At 37.6% G+C, this 19,019-nt stretch overlaps 1 protein-coding gene across 1 annotated transcript in view; it reads right to left on the bottom strand.

Moving 5' to 3' along the window:
• ddb1 (damage-specific DNA binding protein 1) overlaps positions 1-19,019 on the bottom strand; it is a 46,818-nt gene that overhangs the window by 11,828 nt on the left and 15,971 nt on the right. The window contains exons 11-21 of the mRNA XM_041981792.1: positions 18,740-18,815; positions 18,543-18,651; positions 14,953-15,131; positions 11,702-11,865; positions 9,811-9,918; positions 6,421-6,628; positions 6,038-6,133; positions 5,594-5,705; positions 3,931-4,054; positions 2,239-2,403; positions 1,655-1,749 (exon numbers count right to left, since the gene is read on the bottom strand). Of these exons, the coding sequence (XP_041837726.1) occupies positions 1,655-1,749; positions 2,239-2,403; positions 3,931-4,054; positions 5,594-5,705; positions 6,038-6,133; positions 6,421-6,628; positions 9,811-9,918; positions 11,702-11,865; positions 14,953-15,131; positions 18,543-18,651; positions 18,740-18,815 (1,436 nt within the window). The remainder of the gene's footprint in view (positions 1-1,654; positions 1,750-2,238; positions 2,404-3,930; positions 4,055-5,593; positions 5,706-6,037; positions 6,134-6,420; positions 6,629-9,810; positions 9,919-11,701; positions 11,866-14,952; positions 15,132-18,542; positions 18,652-18,739; positions 18,816-19,019) is intronic.

Genomic DNA, 19,019 nt, shown 5'->3' with positions numbered 1-19,019 from the left:
GGTCAAGTTAAGTCCCTGTGTCCTGACTGTTACTCACGTGATGGCAGGTTGATGTAAAGAGAACCTCAAGATGATGCCAGAGTTATGAGACAGGCTGAAATATTTGCAAGGATGAATGCAAAAGAATGTAAAATTTTTTATTTGTTTCAAGTTAATGAAAACATAGTAGAGTACTGAATTAGTAACTGCTACAGCTTATTATTAAGAAGCAGTTAGGGTAATTGTGTGAAAAATATGATACTGGCTCAAAAAGGATAATTTAATCTTCTTTCTTAAATATAGACTATTTCGTCTGCACTCTGCCTCAGAAGCATCATCTGACCGCTGTAACGTGTCATTTATCAGCTGTTATTCATAGACACGGCCAACCTGACGGACCTGACATTCGCCAGGTTCCCCCTTGCTGCCCGATGGTAATGCTTCCTCATCACTGCTGACGGTGTTTTGGGCCGACTTTCTGATTTTTATTGCCTCCTTAATTCATCTTTTGCATTTGTCTCTTCTCTGATGACTTTAGTATTACGGTTTGCCTCACCTGGCAAATCTGACATGAATAACAGCTGCTGTGGTAGAGTGCAGTCAAAATAGTCTATATTTAAGAAAGAAGATTAAATTATCCCATCTGAGCCAGAAGAGCCAAAAGAGAAGCCAGCAACTAACAATGTCTTAATAATTAACAATGAGCAGTTAAATAGCCAGTCAAGAAAAAATGAATGACAGTGCTGTTTCAGGAGTCCCTGTAGTCTGATGAGTTTCAAAAATCTGAGATACATGACTATTTGATACATGATATCTCAAAGATAAGGCTGCCTTTCAAGCTTTTAATTCCTTTAATATATCCATAGCTAAGCATGGTATAACAGGGCAGCAGGGGACAGGCTGCTCTTTCACAATGTATGTCAGCTAATTTCACACTGATCCACATTGGATAAATCTGCTTAGCTATGGTACTAAACCACAAGTACAAAAAGGTGGCACTTCTCTTCCTGGACAGACCACATGTTTCCTAAATAATTGAAGAAAAGTCATGTAGAGGTTGACCTGCATGAACAGGAGTGAGGTACAGTTAGCAGAGTGGATTCTTCTGGACTACACTTTTTTTCTGATGTAGTTAATACAAAAAATAGAAGAAACTCTGACGCTGAACTTCAATTTATTTTCAATTTATTCTTTTAGAAATATGCTGTTTATTTTCTTGTTATGGCTGCAACAATGTTTAAAAGAAACAAAGAGAGACAGAGCTTTATTCTTTAGCTCTTAGCTAATTCTGGCATATTTACATAATGTCATGTACAAAGTGTTCATTAATGTGCATTGTCCTCATTAAATTAAACGAATAAATAAATTAAATAATTAAATAAAAATACTACATTTGAAGCTAGTTTGTGAAAACAAACAATGAAGCTCATTTTACTGACAGAGGAAAAGAAGTTGAATTTTAAAACATTGGATTTAATCCAAAGATTTGTTGGTCAATGTTTTAAATTAATTCAGATCAATATGGCTAAAGTATTTGAATGAGGACTTGACATTAAAACATAACCATATAAATCAGTGCATTTTAAACAATTCAAGCTCCTATATATAAATAAAAAATTGTCAAAAGCTTTTTTTTTTTTTTTTTTTTTTGATGAAAACATCCGCTGTCACTTACTGTGCTATTTATGCTGGCCAGCAGTTTTCCATTGAACTCCACCAAAGAACAGACACCACCTTTCACCTCTTTCTCAGCCACGGTTTGCAGCTTACCTGCAGGACGTAACCATCAATCAAATTTTAGTTAATATTCATGCTAAACATGTAATATTTAGTTACATCAGCAACTTCAGTGAGAGATCTGTGAAAAATGCAAAATGAGACGATGCTGTGCTCACAATAAAGGTGAGGGCAAAACGGAGAGCCGGGGAAGGATAAATTAAATACAAGCAATGCATCTTGAGAAGGACGGCGTGCAAAAGGAAATGAGGAGAATCGTAATGTTGAGTATGCCTGATAAGAAGCGATAAGAAAATGATTAAGTGAGAGGAGAAACAAGAGCGAGGTAGGACGAAGTGTCCGTACGTACGATACAGGACAGGGTGGGGGAGGAGAAAATTAAACTGGGTGAAGGGTAAAGACAGCAAAGCAAAAGTGATGTGGGTGAGAAGACAAGTGTGATAACGCTGAGCAACAAGACAAGGAAGAACAGTTGAGGTCATTTGCTGAAAATGGAGAAAAGTAAAAGTTTTGATGACTGACCGTCGGTGTAGTGGAAGACAATGATGCGTCCCTGCTTGGGCTCCGACTCCTCTGGGTAAACCATGGCGGTTCCGACAATGAAGTACACAGATGGGTCTTTCCCCAGACGACACGAGACCAGGCTGAGGGCATACTCGCTGGGGAGGAACTGATGAGCATGGAGGACTAACACAAAATACAGAGTCAGACGTGTGTATTGACAGGATTTTACCCTGATCCATTTTCATGACCATTTTTGTTTAGCACAATTATATAATTTCCTAAGAATAAAAAATCTGCCTGGGCAAACATTAACCAAGAGAATCACATTTAGGCAGAAATGCTAGAAAAAAAAACATTTAAAGTTCATTACACAAAAGAAAAAAGGCAAAATAACTTCATGAAATGGCTATACTATATCACTGAAATAATCAAAGGAGATAATATACAACCTTAGGAAACCACTGTGATGCACTGGAACAGCAGCAACTCAGACAAAAATAAACAGTCTTTATTGTGAGCGACAGGACGTGGAGTCTGTCGAAATACCACCAGAAAAACATCTCTCAATCCCAGAAAAACAGAGCAATTTGGACGCTGACCTAAATCGTTTTCTACGTGGGAGTTTCTAACTGAATAATGTTTGTTCGGTGGAGGAAAACCTCGAACTATGCTTACTCCTACAGACATGTATGACCACATATCCTATTTCCTAATGTGAGATGAGAACTAAATGCTAGAAAAGAAAGAAGCTAGAAAAGAAACAATCAAGTTAAAGATAAGATTAAAGACATAGTGAATTTTGACACTCTGCCGTTGTTTTTCTTATCTGGATAACCTATTGGAGCATGGATGTCTGTTTTGATTTTAAATTTTTCTTGTTACTTTAGATTTGTTTTACTTCATGAGATGGCTGTCAGATTCCCTGACAAAGCCAGTAAAAATAAATAAATAAAACAAGTTAAATAACAGTAACCCCCCCCCCCCCCCCAGAGTCAATGCACTATAAGCAGTGACGTCATTTACAAATCTCTCTGATAAATCTCTTAATTTATGGCTCCTGTCAATGAAAGATGCATTTGTTTTGTTCATTAACCTGGGTGGTAATATGCTGTAGTAACTTTAGGACACAAGTCAGCATGCATCCAGTGCATTAGAAAGTGTCTCACATCTAAAGAAGACGTTATCTGCTGGCTCATTAATTAAGTGCAGTCAGCTGTGGACACTGTGCTGCGTCCTAGTGCTTTATTTACATATTATTAACATATAGCGTGGCCTAATTCATGTGGGTGTGGTAACAGCAGGGTTTTAAAAAGAAAAGCTTGGTGCAGAAAAAAAATCTGCATTGCAAAACAGAACAGAGCAACAGCCTGCCAGATACACTAGGTTTCATCATGGAGACGGTTTGCATGATGCTGAACATCATTAATCATTAATAAATCTGATGTGTATGCTTTAGATTCTAGGAAACGTATTTTAGGTAGCATGTTTATTGTCACCAAGGACAGAATAAAAAAATTAAAAAAGTAAATAATTAAAAGAGGATATGAGATAAAACAAAACATGGCAACAGCACTAGGGCAACGATGGTGGATTAAAATCAGAGCACATTCGTTTTTTAGATCAGATATTCTCCCAAGATGACTACTTCAGTATCGGAAGCTTCATCTGAAAGCTGCACCTCTTTGAGCTCAGTATGTTCAGCTGTCTCACCTTCAAAGGTGTGCTGATCCACGACTAGCAGACTGTGAACCTCCACCTCTTCACCAAAGGAGGTCTCATGTGGAGAGGTGCTGCTGGGGAAGAGCTTGCTGGAGCTCACGCTGCTGGAGAGCGCCTGTAGTTTTATGAGATGGGACAGGAAGAGAAGTAGGGACAAAGACAGATGTAGTGCGAGATATGGCACCATTTAAATTTCTATTACGATGTGAACAGCACCAGCACCATCTGCAGTAGCAGATGTGCAGCATTTAAAATCAGGTAAACGTCACTCTGATCATCACATGTGAAAATCATGTGAATAAAACACACAAACAAAAGTACACACCTATTTCCCCTGGAGAGGTACCAGAGACAGCCTGAACAGGCAACACTGTTTTCTGATTAGCCCTCAAGGTGACCTGCTCACTTTATCTGATGTTTCTGCAAATCTACGTTGGCTTTTTAGACCTTATTGTCAACAAATCAAACAAAAGATGATTTTTTTTATAGCATGAACTTTCATGATCATGTACATTTATCTTAATGTGAATTTAGAAAACACTTGAAAAACTAAACAGTTTTCATTCATTGCAGCATCAGTATTCTTACTACTTTTACCTGCTGAATGTGTACATTTGTAAATCATATGGTTTTTAGCTCTGGCTAGAAACTCTGTTTGCATGGCATCAGCTACTAACTTTTGAGACAATGTATAAACACAATGTCCCTGTCAAATAATTCAAATAAATAAAAAAAAATAAGATATCTAATGCAAGTAAATTATCAAAATGATTAAAGGCAGAGTAGACTTGGTTTTCTCTGTAATTGCATGGAAAAATATGTGCATATATCCGTGTGGATATCTGCATTCTTCCAAATAGAGCTGAGGGGAAAAAAAGCATTTCTGACATCAGCCGAAAACCAAAAGGCAATTATAGTTTTAAATGTGACTGTGTTACCACGGTTTCTTGTGTAGTTTTTAATATCTGAGGGGCCTGTTTAAGTATGCATGTGTGAACAGCATGTGTAACAGTCTCAGATGCTGTAATAAGAATACTGCAGTTCTCATAATTGACTGTGCATGTCAGTAACATCCGTCATGTAAACTACTTAGATGAAATGCATGTCAGTTTTAAATTCATTTAACATTTCTAACCAAAAATGTGAACTTTCTTCTAATTTAACAGATTTGGAACGTTACTAAAAGTCCCAATTAGAATAAATCTGATTTGACTATCTGCTTATAAAATGTAATCAGTAAAAATTGAATTAGCTGTAATCATTGCAGCTGCGTGATCCCCACTTATAATTCATAATGGATGCGACCTCAATAGAAAGTGTCAGCCAAATAATATTTTTGTGGTTCGGTGGGTGGGCCAGTTATTATTCTAAAAATACTGGTTTCAGCTTTAGCTAAATGGAAATTTTGAAAACTTCTCAGTCTTAAAGTGATAAACCTGAGAACACAGTGATAATGCTGAAATCTTGGTGTAAACATTTTTAGCTCCAGCAGGCCTGCTAAGACACTGGCAGGACAAGACATTTATCTTCCTGACAAGCTCCAAGCTTAATGGTATAAATAATGTTCTTAGTCAGCCAGTTTGGTTAGATAAGAGTGCAAACCAAACAAGCCCTGGGGTGTTTATTATCCAAGCACAGGGATGAGATATGGTACCTGGGTGCTTGCACTAGGCCGTACAGCAGATGTGGTGCCGCTTACGTCTTGAATCTCCACTCTGCTGGACAGAACCCCAAAACACTGGGAAACCTCCTGGTAACAGATCCGCCTGAGATAGTGTCAAGCAGAGAGGGAGAAAAAAGAGGGGATAAATGCTATCAAATGTAAAAATAGAAAACCACGCTATGCTGAACAAAACAAGGGCCTCAGCAAGTTGTCTTAGAATGCTGAGTCTTGTCATTTACAGGCTAAAATAGAAAAGAGGATAAAAAAAAGTATTCAGTAGTTGTATAACAAAATCTGAAGGGAGGAAGTTGTTAGAGGAATAAGACTAAATTGCTGTCTAATATGAAGAACATACAGAATATTTGCACAGTTAACAGATGTGAAAGATTCATTTCATGTTCAGTATTGAGTTGGTATTTAAACAACTGGACTGACCTGGGAGACTCATAGAGGGGAACTGTGCGAATGTGGAGTTTCTGAATCTCATCAATGGTACCGATGGTCAGCGTGCTGTTGTTGGCCAGAGCCAGACTAAAGGAAAAGGGGAAACAAGAACAAAATAGACAAAATGCAGCATTAAAAACATCAAAACATTAAAAGAAGCATTAAAGAGGAAACACCCCCATCTCCTGCAGATCAGAACAGTAGGACTGAGTAAATATCTTTAGCCACCAGAGAGAAGATCTGAGCCAGCTGTGGCTGTGTCAGCTCAAAGATAAAATTAAATAAAAAATAAAAAAAACACCTTTAAAGTGCTGAAATAGTTTGCCTCAAAACACAGAGCAAGTTGCAGACTGATAAACTGTTCTGCTGCTGACCTGTCGGGGTAACCCTCAGAGTTGAGCGGGCACATGTAATTGACCTCCTTGAGGTTGACATTGGAAAACACCAGCTTGTGGTTGGAGGAGTAGATGACCGTGGGTCGGTCCGAGCAGGCAAAGACGTTGGAAGTGGAGAGTGATCTGAAGGTCCTCAGCACCGTGGGCTGCGTGCCAAGGGTGACCTTCTTGCGCTCGCTGAGGGCACCTGGAAAAAGTGACAAGGTGAAAGTTTAACTCCGGTTTTAAAGGTGCATGTACCAATTACTGTTGGAGCCAACAGAGCAATTTGCAACGCACCTTTAACTAATAATGTTTGTCCTTGAGAGCTCAGTAAGCCCTTGAGCAACGCCTTTTCTTCAATTGTGTTTGTTTTTTTTTTTTTCATTTAACTTGTGTGCAGCCAGTAGTAATAAAAGAGGAAAGCATGCATACTCAGCAGGGACTTCGCCTTTTGTTGTCCTTTTGTTCTGTACCCTCTGACTAACAAATACACTCCAAAACTGTGATCCTCTGATCTGAACAAACCAAAGCAAAGTTAATGAGTATATTTATATGCGAACTTGTATCACAGTTCTGAGTCCAGGACCCTGTTTTTTATATTTTTTTTTAGTCAATTCAGTCCAAGCTGTGTACAGGGGAAAAGTAATCTGATTATATTCAAATCTCTGTGCACGTTCTTGTGACATTGTCCAAGTCCCTGGTCAGTGTCTGCTGTTTACATAGTTTTTTTTTCCTTCTTTTTTTTCTCCTCACCTGTATGCACATTAGAGCTAAAACATTTAATTAACTATTTAAATAATTGATTGTTTACAAACATTCTCAAGTTCCAGCTTCTCAAATGTGAGCATTTGCTGCTAATCTTACATAATATGACTCTAAATGAATTATATTCAGTTTCATTGGCTGTATAGTATATTTGTCTGACAAAACAAGCAAGTGGATGGTTGCTGGTCATTAATCAGTAATGATGACAATAATTGCAAGCTGCATCTCTAATGGACTCCATTTTCACACTTGACTGCATTTGAAATCTCATCACTTGTTAATGTTCTGATGGGTAAAGGAAGTGAGTTTAACTCTTGCCCTGTTTACAATTATAGAAACAAAAATGAAAGAATTATTGGGGGTTGCTGGACCATACAGCCTAAGCATTTATTATTTAAAAACAATTACATATATATGCATCTGTTTCAAATATGAAAAAGTCAGATTTAGTTGAAGCTGGTAGCCAATCAGGAGTGTTCAAAATAAATACAAAGCCAGTGAAAAGGCTGTATAATGCCTTCTGTGACTCCTCAAGGAAAATGGGGATGTTGAATGGATAATTGTATTTCATTGACACCTTATAGAGCAGTCTTTTAATGTGCCAGGATGAAATGTACGGGATTGGGTGAGAATGATGCACTTTGAGTTAAAACTGAGGTTATGACTGGACAGTCCAGCTAGACTTCTGTAGGCAGTGTTACAACTGTTAAATCTTTTTTAAAAAAAAAAGAAAAAAAAAAAAGTCTGTTTGACTTTGAAATTGCTGGTTGAGGAATGGGATCCCATCCCACAGCAAAATGTGACCAGGCTGGTGACCAGCATGAGGAAGAAGTGCTAAGCTGTTGTGTAAAAATAGCCAATGTCTGTTGTCTTTACCTTATTAATGTGGGAAAGTGAAATTTTCTAATCCACCAAGCAACTCCAAACTAAAGTGAATACCTAGTAGAGAATCCTTCAGGGGTTTAGCACTTTTTTTTTTTTTTTTTGGGTGGCACTACCCACACATTTAGTTGTGTTGCTCATTCCACAGAAGCATGATCCTTACAAGTTATACCTTGTTGTAAAGGTAGCTAATCAGACTTTCCAATTATGTATGATACATTATGAAATAGTATTATTAAAGGGGAGAAATAATCCCTTTTTGTGCTAGGCTTAGATAAGATGTAAAAACTAAAATCTGAGTTCTAAAAAACTGTTCCATGGAAACCTGCTGTATGAGCATGTGAATTCATATATACTGTTGAGCTGTCATTTTAAAGCCCGGCCCACCATCTGTTTAGTACCAAACAACACACAGATGGTTAAAAACTGGCTGCTGAACACAGTGGAGCAATTAAACAACTTAATTTCCTTCAGGAAACGATGAAGATCAAACGCACAGCTGGACTTGCATTATAGTTTCTACACTCCAGAAGTAATTAATAATGTTCCTCCTCTGTGACTGGATTTGTAAATATGCAAAAGTCTTCTAACAAGATCACTAGAAATGTGATGCCCTCAGTGGTTTTAAATATATATATTTTAAGTTTTAATGGCTCTTATATCTGTCTCCTTAAGGAAGCAATTCCAGCACTAACCCCTCGGTTCCACCAAAGGTGGAAGAGTTGGGAAAGCAATGCGAAGCAGCTACGCCGAGCTTTCCGTCTGGCACCCTGTCCCACCAGAAGCATTTCAGAGCAGAGCATCTCTGCCATCCTGCTCTGCTCTACAGTTCACTCAATCTTGCAAGGATTGCAACATTGTGCGATAGTTAGTGCATTTAAGGGCCTATAGACCAACAAAAGGTTATTTGGCCAGTCTGTCCAGTGTCTCACATGCTTGCTCTTTATTTCTTTATAATAGTGATGTGTGTTTTCATACAACATGGTGTGACTTTCCACCTCCAAGATAAAAGCCTCATTTTCCATGCTGTCAAGTATTAAGTGAGACCCTCTCTCCCCTGACGGCTTGGTGCCTGTGCCGCCGGTTATGACGTAATGTTGATGTTTCAGAGTAAAATGCGATCCAAAGTCTGTAGACAGTGTTTTATTTTTAAAATCGACCAGATCCACTTCCTGCCTGAACGATCCGCTCTGCTCTAGATTGACAAGGTTTCCAAGCATCAAGCATCAAAAAACACAACAGCTGTGTATTTCTGGGGAAGCAGGGCATCACGACGCTTCACAAACACAGAAATGCTGATGGGAACGACTGACTCGAGTTGCCACAGTCAGCCATGAAGCTGCAGAACAGCCAATCCGCTTCACTTCCCGTCAGTGGAACCAAGGGGTGACACTGTAAATATTCTCAGTGGTATTTTGACCACATTGGAAAGTTAACTGGATGGAAGTCTTGAGGGTTATGTTCATTAAACCACAGTTTTTATTTTCCATCACTGAAAATCGTTCAGCAAAGCTCAATGACACTTGCTCAATAAAACTCAGATTTCTTCAGGCTGCTGCAGAGGTTTTCCACTATTATATTTAAATATCTTACAGGCTGCCATGCAATTCTACATGAAATAATATTCTAGATATGTCAACATGCCCCACATGACCATGACCCCCCTCCACCCCGATCGATCTAGGAGGTTTGAAAAGCTCACATCTAATGAGTGAATTGGCAGTGGTAAGAAGAACCTACCGGTCTGCAGGTCGAGGCCAAAGTAGAAGAGTGCTCCGTCTCCCAGGGCACACAGCAGGTAGTAGCTGCCTTCAAAGGTGGTCATTAGGATTGAGCGAGGGATGATCTCTGAGGACACACACAAACAGCTCATTTATTGCTCCTGTATGGAGTCACTGGTTCTACACCCACAGTGATAAATGTCTGCAGAAAGGTGTTTGTCAGAAAAATCAATCAAGTTTTTTTTTTGGGGGGGGGGGGACAGACTGGGTGGAAAGGTTTTGAAAAACAACATTTATATGCTGATGGATAAAGGATGTTTTCTGCTTTTTTCACTTCCCAAACATTCGTTTCTGTGACTGCAGGCCAGCTGTTCGGGACAACTGTCTCCACATTAACGCTGTAAAGGAATAAGGTTGAACTTCACTGTAGAAATTTGAGGGTGAGAAGGTAAACACCCAGTAGCATAAGCAGAAACCATTAAAAAATAGCTTTAAATGAAAAGCAGAATATGTCACGTTGCAGTGTAATATAATATATATATATATATATATATATATATATATATGCCAATAAAAGAACTAAAATGTCAACAATAAGAGTAGCACATGTTTTCCAGCTAAGGCTCAGCAGTCAGGCTGTCTATTTGAAAGAAAGAAGGCAATTTGTAAAGTCTAAGCATCAAGCAGCTGCAAAAATGACTCAGAGGGAGATATTTTTAAAAGATGAAGCATTTTACGTGGAATGTAGAGTGCCTGCCTGTGCCAGTTCAAAATGTTAGAAAAACATTTGAGGTCATGCAGTTTATTTTATTCAGTTAAATCCAAAGTTATTTTCAACTTTCTAAAATGGTGCAAAGTGTGCTAATTAAATAAAATTAAATAGAAAAAAAAAAATATATATATATATAAAAATGGTTAAAAAAAATATCATTTTCATTCATATCACAGAGCCAAGATTTTGACTTGTTTATTGAGCTTTTTTTTTTAAATAAGTAGTTTCACAATATCTCCACTCCACTTTAACATACGTGCCTCCAGAGTTAACCAATCAATAAACAGCCTCTAGTATGTTTTTGAACAGCACTTAAAGAAGCCGTCTGAAGCAAGGATCCACAACTCTGGCCCACTGTCCTGCTGCAACACACCTGACCCAAATTAATGACTCAATAACAGACATGTGCAGAGCTTTTCAGAGATTCATTTAATTTAAATCAGGTGCGTTGCAGCAGGTAAACATTTAATTCCCGAGTTGGGGATCACTGGGGTAAAGCATAACTGGCTCAACAAATCATCAGCATCAGAGGGGGGTAAAATGAGCAAGCACTCATCACAACATATGACATTTTATTTGAAAAGCTTTACAAGTCCCAGTGAGCATATCTAAAATCTTGAAAGTCCTTGTGTCTCCTGTTCATTGCCTGATGGGTGTCGCTTCATGTTTGTGCTGCATGTCGTCTCCACCTCTTTCTAATCCACTTCCTGTTAACTTTCAAATGAAGGTCGCTGGTGCCCAAAAATCTCTTAAAATTGTATTTATCTTCTCTTAATCTAAACAAGAGAAAGCATTTTTGAATAATTATTAATAAACTAATCACAATTGATATACCCAAATTTAAGAGTTTATGTATTTTCCCCACCCTCAGCTCGACTGTTTCTTTCAACATTTCATTGTTAGAAGGTGAAACGAATACAAAAGGAATGACAACCTTTCATACATCTGATTTTTTTGTTGTTGATTTGAATTTTCTACTTTTTTTCTAATTCAGGGTTCTTCTTGTTTTGCATTTCTTCAGGTGCTGCACGCTCTACAGGGCAGCAAAGATAATGCACTTAACTCGACGTTATCTCCATCCACCCATCTTTCTCTACACATAAGTAACAGTGTGATTTCTGCCTGTCTTTTCTCTCACCTCCGCCCAGCATTTCCTTGTGCAGTGCTGTGAAACAAGGTAGTTTGAGCACACGGGCTGATATGTCTGTCCACAGTCCCACAGCGCAGAGCGGTGACTCGTTGCCACCCTCCCCCAGAGGTGTGATGTCCAAGCAGGCCACCTCGTGCTCCATCTCTGTGGTACTGAGGAAGAGGCAGAAGAGTTGAAATAAAAACAGGCACATTGCCCTGCATGCTGTGTGACTCAGAGGTGTGAATGACAAAGAGTGAGATGCACAACGTAGCCTAAAATAGCTTAGCGACAGACCAGACGCTCTAATAGATTTCTGATTTCATGTGAGACACAAATAGATAAACGTTGCCCAAGAAATCTGCTGACTTGAACAGCGTTGTCAATCTATAGGGGATGATTCTTATATAAAATTGTGGTGGGATCTAAACTGAGTTTTTTTTCTATCTTTTTTTTTTAAAAACTGTACTGCAAATGTACCTCCTCAAAAAAAAAAAAGAAAAAAAAACAGTTAAAGTGCATGCCCTTCTTTATATTTCCTACAGCATTTCTGCAACATTCATCCCTTACTTCAGAGCTTGTGGAGGTGGGTATGAATGCTAATTAGTGTTCAACAGCCTATTAGCATTAAGAAAAGGTTAATTACCTGGTTTAAAATCCTTAAAGCGACAACAGATTTGATTGTTTTTGTGTTTAGTTCTACTCTAAGCTACGTGTGTTAAAATCAGTTAAAAAAAAGATCCAGTGTTAGAATTACAAGACGGCTTTTGGAAGTTAAAGATGATTTTGTATGATGAGAGTTAAATATCTACAAGTTTGAATAAGAGCTTAATTAGCCTGGCCTGCTTGGGTGTAATGTACCAGTAGTTTTACATGACACTATATGGAAGAGGGAAAAAGAGAGAAAAAACTAACTATTATGATTGACTGGGCAAAAGCAGACTTTTAAAATGCCTATAAACATGTTTGACTGTACATAACCTAACTTCTCAAAGCCAGACTAATGCACCTGGATAATGCGGTCGGGAGGCAAACTGTTGCGTGTATACAACTCAACTACTCTCTGTGCATATTCCATGTTTCCTGTACAGTGCACAGAAGAAAAAGAAAAATAAGTTGAAGGAACTGTGAAAAAACTATGAACTAGCATCCAAAGAGTAGCAAAGGAAAAAAAAATCCCTAAGTCATAAAGAATATCTTAATTTTGCCATTTTGTGGTCAAAACTTTTATTCCACCAAAAAGAAAAAAAGCCCACTGCTAATGTATTCTCCACTTAACCTGCATTTAATCTTCTGAAAAGCATCTGTAGAACTTCTCGGGTTCACTTTTTTAGCTTCTATTGTTGCAGTTTCTCATCAGACATTTCTTTAATTCCTAGATGAACTGGGCTGCGATCCTCTGCTTTTCACTGAAAGTAATGTGGTTTTCTTGTAGAAAGACAGAACCATTTACATTTTCTAATGTGTCCCTCTGACATATTACCACATATCTTGAGTCTGGTATTTCTGTAGTAATCTCACATGTTTCACTTTCTTTTGACACCAAGATTATGCATTTAGCTCTTGTAGTTGTGGAGATATACTTAATTTCTTTTTAGGTAAGTAATTTCAGACAGGATTTCACAACTGTTGCTCATCTGACAAACTCAGCAGTTAATGTAAATACAAGGCAAGTCTGAGCAGTTTTTTTTTTTTATACTTTCACACACTATTTCCTGGAGAAAGTTAGATTTTTAATGTTTTCTCAAAAGTTTACAACATCTGACATATCCTGATCAGGTAAATTGATTCCCCTCTAATGCATCTACGTATACTGGGACAGAGGAGTGGTCATATAACTGGCCAAGCTGAGTTACAACCATAGATCAATTATCAATTAATCACATAATCCTGATCATTTAAAAAAAAACTGTGATTGTGCCAGCACAGTTATCAGAATCAGTTTTATTTATCTGTATATAGATTAAAAAAAAAACAACTGCGTGAAACAATGTCTTTTTTTTTTAACAATTTTTTACTATTTGAAAGTTGACTGATAAGAGTTTACACTCTGCCTTCTGTCGTGGCTGGGAAGCTACGTCCCTGCTGTTTGTGTGCTGCAGCTGAGACTCAGGGTTGGCAAAAATAATTTGCCTTATCGGGAAAAAAGCGGAAAAAAAAAAAATCCAGTCTGAAGCAATTATTTAGTTTCCATTGTAAAGGCCCTGGAGCTAAAGCGCCAGCAATGTTTGGCTGGAATTAGGCTAAAGCAAATAGTTGTCGGCTACTTTTTTAAGGATAAAAATATTGCAATTTTGACCTTTAAGCTTCAATATAATTGGACAACAAAATGTTTACTTAGTCAATTAAAAAAAGAAAAAAATCATGGCAATTCACCAAGGTAATCTTCATGTAAGAACCTAGACTGAAAGAATTGAGAGCATTTCAGCCTCCTGCATACTATTAACAAAACAGACCGATCTGTCATTTATAGAAATTCGTGACTCACAGCAAACCAGCTGCTTATTGATGTAATCTACACAGTCTTCCACAGCTCTGATGAGACACTTAGCTCCATCTCTTTCATTATTTACAAACACTTAAAGATGAAGACAAATATTGTGTGCACCAAGCACCACCAAGCAACCCTGGTGGCCATTTTTCTTCGGGAAGGAAAAAAGAACATAGGCACATGCCGTTTTATTACATTAAGTCCCAAAGAGAGTGTAAACTGTAAACCACAGCAGCAAAAAAAAAATTTAAATAAAATAAAGTAATTTTATCTGACGAAACCACTTTTTTTTGTACTTTAAAATCTAAAACCAAAAATCAAATAAGGAGAAATAAAGCAGTGTAACACTATACTAATTGAAATGAGTCAAATTCAACTAGAGCAAGTAAATTAATTATTTAACTTTGGCACAGCTGTGGAGTATATTGTCTGCAGCCCTTGTTACATATGAAATATGCAATTAATACACAAGTGGTATAATATTTAGACTAATTTCTGTTTTATGCGGAGGATAAGGTCAGAGCTCTTGTAAATATGCAAGCTGACCCAGTTTGTAAAGGTCTCGCCAATCGAATGCAAAGACTTAATTATATTTGTTCACAAGGGATTTTTATTAGAAATCTGCAGCTGGCTGGGTTAAGTTCAACTGTAGCCAAACTTATGACCACATACTATTTTATTTCATCTTCATAGAGCCAGATTATCAGCTGTACTGTGCCAAGTGAATGCTATGTGAATGTATCTGTGTGCGAGTCCAAATATGTCCTACCTGATCTGCTTGAGTTCTCCAGCCAGGATCTGCAGGTAGAACAGGGCTCGGCCCACAGCCAGCACCACCTGTGTGTGGTTGCAGGCAGCCACACTGATGTTCCTGCCCTGTGGCTCCTTCCATTCGCTCACTAATGCCTTGCTGTCCTGAAGCACCAGGCGCACAGAGCCTGATGTGATCTAGATGGAATAAGACATGGTTTCCCTTTTATTAAACAATGCCGTTTCTGGAAGGCAACATAAACTGATTAGACGGCGCTAGTTGATGTTTAATTGTTGATATGGGACAATATGTTTTCTTCCATTACCGTATCAGTTGTTTTTTTTATTTATTTTGTTTCGTTTAAGTAACATTTGATGAAGAGAAATAAACGACTTTCCTTTTAATCAGTTCCAGTCAGTTTTATATGGCAGTTGCTAACACGTTTACGAAGAATAAGGTTATTTCCAGCTAAGCTGATGCAGCTGATACACATTGTATGCTCAAAACAAGATACAGGGTTTGCGTTTGTACATCACTACACAATTTCATTGGATTATATTTGAATTACTCATTCAAAATAAGCTGGGAAATACAGCGCCTCAGGCTGAGGCAAAATACAAAGTTAACATTTAAAATCTAATAATGTAAAGAGGGGTGCTACACATCGCAGAAAAATGAAGAACAAAGAGTAAAAACCTCATTTACAAACGGCAGCAGATACAAAAAAAAAACAGTCGAACTATAAATACAGGTGCTGCATTGCTGGAAAGAACCGGTAATATGGCTGCGCAATGAGATGTTAAACTAGCAAATATTCTATGTCACATCCATCAGAAAGCAACTAACAGCAGATGCAAAAGGCAGAAGATTAAACCGTCTAATTCTGAAGGCTTGTTTGGGTTTGAAGCAAGCTGCTTGTTGCAGCACACATAGACAGAAATAGCTGCAATTTCTGTGAATGGTAAGAGAGACATATTTCTCTTCATGTGTAATGCTTTATGTCAGAACACACTACAGGAAAACATGCAGTGTGCAAACTGTCCAAAACAAAAAACAGTAGTGTTTAATGCTAGTCAAGGCACCACTGCTACGTTGTAATTTGCAAAATTAGCATGTACGGCTTTCCTAATTAATAAATTTATAGCTGATTTCATTGATATGTGATAACCAAAAAACTTCAAATAAGAAATTCTGTCAAACAGGTTGTGCTGAAGAACAAATTAGGGAATTATAAAAGTTGTTTCTGTTCATTCAGTGCAGTTCATTCATGCACGGCTGATGATTACTCTAAATCACTTTAACAGCTGTGTGAGCGGAAACGCTGGTCAAAGTCTTTGTGGAGCCATCAGTGAGCCTCATCACCCATAAAAGTAACATAAAATCTAACTAATGTTAATGTATACTTCTAAGTACTACAATACAGCCTGCTAGTAATAAAAAGATATAACTGATAATGAGATATAATAAGTTATCTCTGAAAGGAAAATGGATGAATATGAGCATTCCGAGAAATGAATGTTAAAGAAAAGTCTGCATAACAAAGAGTATTTATGACATTTAGCTTTTAAAAGGTTTTGTTTTAAGAAGATCACATAGTGTGATCACACAAAGGTAACAAAAATAAATAGATAAAGGACTGAAAAAAAACCCAATCTGTATTAGTGGCAGACAGGTTTCTAATAATAAATTAAACAGAATTAAAGAGTTGCTCATATTTCTGTTCTTAAGCAAAACAGATCCACAAAAGAAATTAACTTAGATGTTCTGTTTTTATATTATTGTCTCCTTTGTATGGCAGTGCATTAGAGATTAATGAGATCAAGATTACTAAAAGCAGTACACAGAATGAAATGAGCAATTAAATAATATATACATGATAATTAAAATAGTTGAGAAGGTAATGAATGCTAAATAATAAAAAATCTGTAATCGTGTCCTTTTACTGCTAACTATCATACAGAATGTGGACAATAAACGTTTTACACACAGCACAGTTTAAATAAAAATAATAAATAGGAGTCAATATTAAATGTGGGACTGTTACAAAGGGGGAAAAAAAGACAATAAAAGGACTAGATAATAATTCACCTCTTTTCCTCTGCTGATGACTTTTTATATATGATGGGTTGGACTTCTTTCATTTGTTTGCTCATGAAATTATTTGAAAATCTGAGTTCTACGTGAACACTTTTTAAAATTACATTTTAATTGTTGCAAGGCACCAAGATCCCACCCTGAGCCATTGGACAGGAAAAAAAAACCTGCACAGGTCAGGGGACCACCGGAGTCAGCATAATTTAAAACCAGTGGCAACCTGACTGATCACAAGTCAGAGGACATACAAGAAAAAAACAATTAAAAAGAAAAAAAATTATATTGCTGACTAATAACTTGACAGGAGAATATTTTGGTACGTGGGCACCAGTAACCATCAGTCTCATATTCACTGGTCTTCAAACTGAGGTTTGATCTCCAATTCCCCCAGAGAGGAATATGTGGGCAATAGTGGATGCTCAGCATTGTTTACCAGCTGCTTCTTTGGATTTTAGACATCACATGCTGGGGAGGTATGCACAGTAGGCTTGCTTAAACTTGTTTACTGGAATGAGCTGCACACAGTTTTTATTGCAAGGTTAATTAGAGCAGCAAAGCTAAAGCACACAGTGTATGTGGAGGATGATGGACCGAAATAACGAGCTACAACAAGGCTAAAGGCTGCAAAGGGCTGCCTTGGTGGGTTTAGCACTATGAGCAATACTTTCATGTTGTGTGGAGTCATTTAATTCCTTATTTGCACAAAAACTATTGCTTTGTCTATTGTTTCTTATGTGATTATACCATAATTCAAAAAAGGATTTTAAAAACTATGGAAATTGGATGATACCACTTAAAATTTCTGCAGCCTCTGTTGTTTAAGTCCATTAATTATTGTGTCCCCAAGACACTTTTTGCTACAGTGTTGTGTTTTATTTTTGTTGAGTTGGTGTAAGTACTGAAGGCCACATTAAAAATTTCATGCATGTTTATGGGAAAACTATAAATTTCTGTTAAACCAAGTTTATATATATATATATATATATATATATAGATATAGTGTGTGTGTGTGTGTGTGTAAACCCATTGTGAGTGACAAGAACAACAGTAGAATGGTGCAGAGTTGTCATAACAACCTGAAGATTTCTGGTTGAGGGTCTAACATTAGGCAGGATTTTACAACAGATCTCATCCTCATTTCATGTAGCAGGCTGAAACTTATATTTTAATGAAGTGCAATATTCACCCCAAGCAAGTATAAAATACATGAAGTCCTTTTGCGCCCTTCATACTCAGGCCTGCCCCTTTTAATCATGTATGATTCAGCTGAAGCAGAAGAAATCTTATTAAATGGAAAAATCCACAGCTAAATGATTCATTTCTGTAATTAAATTTAAATAAGTGAAATTAGAGAACATCCCCTCGTTGAACTAGGATGTTCAAATACTGCAAGTCGGCTCATTTTTTTTACATCAGCTATGAAAGTACAAAAGCTAAACTGAGCAAAGCTTGTTCTGGTGATGCACCGCATGTACTTTCAACTTGCATAAAAAAAAATGTGTGTGTATACAAACTTGAATGAGTTGTTGATGTGCCACGTTGCCACAGTAAAATGTTTGCTGGTTGTCCACAAAGCCTGGCAATTCAGTCTCTTCAACCTCCTCTCCGCTCAGCATCAGCACTCTGTAGAGAAAACATACTCTTCAGATAAGATATGTGGAATCATAAGTGACTCTATACTTTTCTGGCATGCTGAACAGCAACCGCTCACCGTGTCTGACCCACGAAAGACAGAACCAGCATATCATCCGTCTCTCTGCCTGCCTCAGAGCGGAGCGGCCACAGACCTTGAATGGATTTCAAGTATGAGTGTTAGAAGGAAAAGTCATTTATCCACCATTCTGCAGGGTAATGCAAGTAGAATATCGAGCCAATATTTACTCTGTCTTATATGCTTACATGTTGGAAGATTAACAGGTTGCAGATTCCTTTCGAGGAGCAATTGATTGGTTAAGAGAATAATTGGCCCCTCATCGAGAGGCCTGGGGCAG

Source organism: Melanotaenia boesemani, chromosome 1 (assembly GCF_017639745.1).
Source record: "Melanotaenia boesemani isolate fMelBoe1 chromosome 1, fMelBoe1.pri, whole genome shotgun sequence".
Taxonomy (NCBI): Eukaryota; Metazoa; Chordata; class Actinopteri; order Atheriniformes; family Melanotaeniidae; genus Melanotaenia; species Melanotaenia boesemani.
Note: the sequence above shows the minus strand (reverse complement) of the source record. Positions and strands in the feature narration are given on the sequence as shown.